Source organism: Tursiops truncatus, chromosome 3, assembly GCF_011762595.2.
Source record: "Tursiops truncatus isolate mTurTru1 chromosome 3, mTurTru1.mat.Y, whole genome shotgun sequence".
NCBI classification, from domain to species: Eukaryota; Metazoa; Chordata; class Mammalia; order Artiodactyla; family Delphinidae; genus Tursiops; species Tursiops truncatus.
The window spans coordinates 152222941-152228940 of record NC_047036.1 but is presented as its reverse complement, the minus strand read 5'-3'; the positions used below and the strand labels follow the sequence as shown (position 1 = coordinate 152228940).

General features: G+C 50.1%; 1 protein-coding gene across 17 annotated transcripts in view; it reads left to right on the top strand.

Moving 5' to 3' along the window:
* The first annotated feature begins 903 nt into the window (after positions 1 to 903).
* Positions 904 to 6000, top strand: part of FAM193B (family with sequence similarity 193 member B) — a 31546-nt gene continuing 26449 nt past the window's right edge. For 4 of the 17 annotated variants that reach the window (XM_033853644.2, XM_033853641.2, XM_073802851.1 and 1 more), the window contains exon 1: positions 1077 to 2300. In XM_033853644.2, the coding sequence (XP_033709535.1) occupies positions 2104 to 2300 (197 nt within the window). In that variant the 5' untranslated portion in view covers positions 1077 to 2103. Of the gene's footprint in view, positions 2301 to 2642; positions 2761 to 6000 lie in introns of all 17 variants that reach the window. The other 13 variants (XR_012330996.1, XM_033853639.2, XM_073802846.1 and 10 more) reach the window with 9 other exon arrangements.

The following is a 6000-nucleotide window of genomic DNA, read 5'->3' as shown; positions in this document are numbered from 1 at the left end:
GTCCTTGCTCCCTTGGGTTGGGCCAATGTCAGAATTCTGCCCTTGTTGATGGATCAACAGCAACTCTACATATAACCACCATATGGTTTCAGGACACCACTGGCCCTGGCATGACACAAGTTGCACTCAAAACTATTTTTAAAAATTTGTACTATACGCATGTCATATATTCAAAAAAGAAAGGGAGGGAAAATATCCCAGTTTTAACAATGAAATACATAATCATTACATTTTTTAAATGTTCCTTTGTGTACCACTCAAAATCCTCTCGCACACATACCACTTTTTTGGACACTGACCTAGTACATGCCCCAGTCATCTCATCTTTATCACACTTGTAATTGTGTATTTAAGTGTCCACTCTCCCCACCAGACTGAGACGGTGAGTCTCGCTGTCCCAAGCACCAAACGCTAGACCCCCCGTGTACCATACACTGAAAATACGAATCTAGACAATCCCTTTGTCCCTTTCAGCTCAGGCTGTCCACGAGCCCATGAGTTCTGGCTGGCTGATGTTGAGCAACCATTTCGCCTTTTGCAGCCTCGGTTTTCTCCGCTGCAAAATGGGAACTACTGTACCTGCCACTCAGTGTAGGTACAAGGAGTCAGGTCATGGCTGTGAAAGTAGCGTAGCACTACAGAAATTACGAATTCACGCATCCATTTAACAGTTATTAAGCGCCCAGGGCCGTGCAGCACGATTACTACAGCGCACACCCTCCCCTCGCGCAGGTCTCATCCCTTGGATCCTAGGATGGGGAGGGCGTTTCCTCACCAGGTTCACTCTTCCGCGGAACTCCGGGTGGTGACCTTACTCAAAATGGCGCAGGCAGCCTCGGGGGCTAGTGCGGCGGCGCGGACTCCGCGTGCCCTCTGACCTGCTGGCAGCGACAGAGGGGGAGCCGGGCGCCGCCATATTGGCTGTTGTCCTGCGAGGGGAGCGGCGGCTGCGGCGGCGGAGGCGGAGGCGGCGGCGCGAGTGAAGCGAGGGAGCGGCGCGAGTAGCAGCATGACTCGGAGGCGGAGCAGGCCGAGTGGCGGCGCGGGCCGGCGCGAGCGGGCGCGGGCCGCGGGGCCGCAGAAGCCCCAGGCGCCGGAGCCCCCGCCGCCGCCGAGCCTGGAAGCAGGAGCGGGTGCAGGGCCCCCGGAGGCGCCGGCGGAGCCCTACCGCGACGGCCCCAGGGAGGAGGACGACCCCAATCTGGCTCCCGGTCCCCAGGTAGGAGCGAGCGAGGCAAGTCTGGCTGCTCGGGCTCTTTTACCTCCCCGGAGCGGGGCCGGGACGGGTTTGGGGATGGACCATCCTCCCCCGGCTGGGGCCAGAGGCTTACCCCCTGGGCCAGGGCTGAGGCTTTCTCCCCCAAGGCGGGAGTGGAGTCTGGATCCTTTGGTCCAAAGCCGAGGCACGGCACGTCCGGTTCTCCTGAGACCAGGCTTCCTGCCCTCTCCCGCCGCCTCCGGGAAACGTTCTGGTCGCACACCCACACTGGGACCGCGCACCAATCTTGAGGCTACAGCTTAGGTCTGTGCCCTTTACCTCCCCTGGGCCCACCTGCTTCCCCACCCACCCATAGGCCACCTCGGGGCGCTGGGGCCTGGAAGGCTGCAGCCTCTTTTCTCTCCCCCCGGGAGCGGCTCCACCCCTTCCCCTCGCTGCCCCCTCAGCAGCTGTGCCCCCAGCATATGTCTCCCGGGGCCTCCCTCCTCTCCTTGCCCAGCGGAGCAGTTGCAGCAGACAGCCAGGCTGCCCAGAAAACTGTTTGGTGGGTCTCCTGCACCGAGGTGGAAACCCAGCAAAGCCTGCTCTTTCTCCCCTGTATACCCCCGACCTACAAGGCGGCCCACCCAGACCCTCAAATCCCTGGGTTTGGCGAATGTTGCTGAGAGTGAGCAGTAGAAGGACTCTCCAAAGCTTCCAGTTTGCCACCTGGGAGAAGGTCACTTTCATTTGAGCAAAGGAGATAATAGGAGGTACCCTGCCGGTGTTCACTGCGAAGCTGGGGTGGCATGAGCCACAGTTGCTCTGGGAGGGTTATGGCACCTGGGGCTGGGTGGCTCGCCCTAAGCTTGCTCTGACAAAAGAGTTTTGAGTTGGTTTTTTGGATGAGCCTGCCAAGGAAGGCAGGCTCCTGCAGGAGTCTTGGAGGGTCGGATGCAGCGCCGGATGAGGATGAGGCGTGGCAGAAGATGCGTTTGGCTCTGCAGACACTGCATCGGGCAGCAGGGGACTCTGGGAGGCTGGTGCAGCCAGAAGGCATGGCTCTTGACAGCCTTCTAGTAGAATCTCTGGAATTGTGCATGTGAGTGGGGATGCTGTTTGGGGTACCATTCCCAGAAAGCCTTCCCTAACCTCCCCAGTTGCGTGAGGTGCCCCCTCTGTCCCACAGCCCCCTGTGCTCCCCTCTGGTAGCACTCCCCATTCTACAATGAGATAGTCTGTTGATGTGTCTGTGCCCCCCCCCCCCCGAACTTTGAACTCCACCAGGGCACAGATCATGCCATCTATCTCTGGTCCTCCACACCTAGCCCTGGGCCTTGCTGACACAGAGTAGGAATAACTAGGTGAATGAGAGAGAATGAATCCGTTGAGAAGCTGTACTTATTGTAACCCAGTTTTGATACTGGTCTCCTTTGTGTCTCAGATCACAATCAGATTTTTAATTAATGAAGATGTCACCACTTATTGAGTGTCAGAAGCCCCACCTTCATCCCCACCCCTACCCTGGGCTGAGACTGGTTCCAAAGGATTTGACTCCTCAGGTTGGACCCCACCCTTGCCTGGTCTGACATCCCACCCTGAAGCTGCTTTCTCCTCTAGCTTTCTCTTTCCCTTCTCTGGGCCCCCTGGGAGTGCTGTTCTCCAGAAGGTGATAGTGGGGGAGGAGAGAACCAGGAAGCTGTTGTCTTCTCTCTTTCCCATTCAGGGTTCCCTGCCACTTAACCAGCCTATAGTATTCATGGCCAGAAAGTTTGGTTGATGGCTTAACCATTTAGTTTTTATATAGGACACAACTTTAACATGTAGGTTCCTACCTACTGCACTGCTTGACCTGCCAATTCATTCATTTATTCATACTAGGCACTTTACATACCTTCCCACCACCCGTGTTCTCTCAGCATTTAGCACAAATGTGATGAGTTAGCTATTGGTGTAATTATTGGTCTGCTTTTGCTATGTAAACTCTGAGAGTGCAGGAACCAAGTCAGTCACCATTGTACCCCTATGCCTGGTGGTTAACAAATTTTAATGAATGAACTGAAGGATATAAATACTATTAACCCCGTTTTTCAGATGAAGAAACAGAAACTCAGAGAAACTAAATATTTGCCCAAATAACTCCTACTATAGGTGCCCCCACTACCACCAAAAACAGGACACTCTGTGTACTGTGGGGTATTTAACAAGGCATATTTTTACTCTAGCCACAATAGGTGAAACAAACTGACAAACTCCTCTGATTGTGCCCCATTTTTGTTGGGGAAGGGGGTTCTGTGTGCCAGAAGCAGGCCTTTGTGCCTTGGTGAAAAGCACCTGCTGAAAGAATTGGGATCAGTCATTGCTCTACCCACAGGCATACCTTTGGTGAGGATCACTGGCTCCCACCACCACTTAGAACCCTATCTTAAATACTTAGAGTGGGTAAGTAAGGTGAAATTCAGTGTCATATGCCAAACCGAAGCCAAAGATGGCAAATGAGATCACTTTCAGTCCAGGTTTCAGTACCTGTACTTTCAGTACAGGTTTAAATGCCTCAAGTCACATGTAGTTTTGTTTCTGTTTTTGTTTTGATTTGAGCCAGTATTTTTAAAAATCAAAGGTTTCCTGCAAAACTGGATTTGTGCCATCTCTTAAAATCTGGTGCTCCTGGGCCCACATTTCCAGGAGGCAGTAATCTGCAGTCTCTGAGAAGTGTCTGCCCTCTTTATCATATGAAGGACACCTGATCTGTGCCAGGCCCTGGACCAGCTGGAAATGCAGAAGTGAATCAGCCGTGGTCCCTCCTCACAAGGGGCTTATTTGGTCTAGAGACCAAATGAGTAAATGAGTTTGGTTTATAGTAGTTTGCGGTAAGGCTTAGAAGATCATTACTTCCTCTGAGTTAAGGCTTATAGGCCACTGGTTGCATCCAGTTTCCTTTGCTCATTTTCATAACCTGTACACATTTAAATGCAGGACTTTGAGCTTAATTGGAATCCCAAAAGTCCTTACTTCTAATTGATTAGGCCACTAAACTACATTGATACATTCACTAAAAACCCAAATCCTCATTTATTTCACAAGAAGACTAAAACAGTTACAGCCTTCTTAGCAAAGAAAAAAAAAAAACACCCAACTTACAAAGCAGCTGGAGGAGGCAGTGAGACATAGTATTTAATGTTGCAGACTTGGGGTGAGCTTCCTGCTCATTCTCTTAGCTTTGTTGCTGTGGGCATGTTTCTTCTCTTCTTTAAGCCTCTTCTAGAGCTTCACCAGAGAATGTGGAGCAACCCACATAGCACCTAGTGCTCCTCACGCCAGAGCTAGAATTGGACGTGACGTGTGGCAGGGAGCCATTTGGCCATCCAAAGCCTGAGTGTTCTCACCTGCCAGCTCTGCTGGCTGTCTCTAGTTCTCTTGGACCACTCAGCTTGTAGTCCAGGTGCACACTCAGTAAACCCCCAGGAGACTTGCTAGACTGTAAACTGGCATTTGGCGGGGGTTGAGCTCATCCTGCCCTTCCCATTTCTCATCTCTACAGCATCACCTGGGACTTTGCCCAGCCTAGTTTAAAGAAACTCTAGAGACCTGGCTCCCCCACTGCTCAGAGTTAAACCTGCTCCCTCATGGGACTGGAGCAGATGATCAGCCAGTATCTTTATTAAAATCATCTCATTATGTTTAATCCACTCAGCAAGTATTAACGATCTCTGTGCCAAGGCCTTTATTCGGGGCACACAGATGAATGAGATAATCCCTATACCCTGGGACTTCCCCCTTAAAATCACTGCCCACCCAGCCATTTTCATTGCAGGTAGGAAGAAATGGTACTGAGGAGAGATCCTTGTCTCCTCTGGTTCTTTGTAAGCCAGTAGAGATTCACTATGTAGAAATGCCAAAAGTCTTTTGAAGATGAAGACTTACCTACTAAGATTTTAAAATTTTAAATTTCCGGACTTCCCTGGTTGGTCCAGCAGTTAAGATTCCGAGCTTCCAATGCAGGGAGCATGGGTTCAATTCCCGGTCAGGGAACTAAGATCCCACATGCCATGCGGTACAGCGCAAAAAAAAATAATAATAATAATTAAAATATAAAATTTCCTTAAAATGTCCCAGAGCTATAAGCTTAATAAATGATATCAGATGTACTATTAAGGTCCTAACACCTTTACTTACTAAACCTAGAATTTTTGAGAGCATGGGCTATGTTTTAATTCATTTCTGGTGTATTTATTACGCATGGTCCTTATGTGTTCAATGAATGGCTGTTAAACTAAATTATAATAAAAGAGATGTTAGGTTTCTAGCACTTTTTTCTTATCTGCCCGCACTGCTAGGCCAGGCTGGCAGTCATTCATTCAGGCACATTGCACACACACCATGCCCAGCCTTCCTCTCACCTGACCTGGCGTTCATTTATTCTACCAACACTAATGGACACCTGATCTGTGCCAGGCCCTGGGCTAGCTGGGAATGCAGAAGTGAATCAGACATGGTCCCTGCCCACAGGGGCTCATGGTCTAAAGAACATACATATAATAATTGCAGTTAGGCTAGAAGAGCATTGCTTCCTCTGAGTTGAGTCAAATCCTAGATCCTAGTACATGCTTTTAGAAGTATTTCAGCCTTTTAGGTTTTTTTTATGTATAAAATGACAGTGATGCTGGGCTCACACTAGGGTTCAGCAAGTACTGCATGTCAAGCACTGAGCACAAGTGGTAGCTGTGATTATTATAGATGCTTTGTTCTGAGGATGCACAGACGTGATAGCCTAGAAAAAGCTTCTCAGAGCTGAGGCTTCA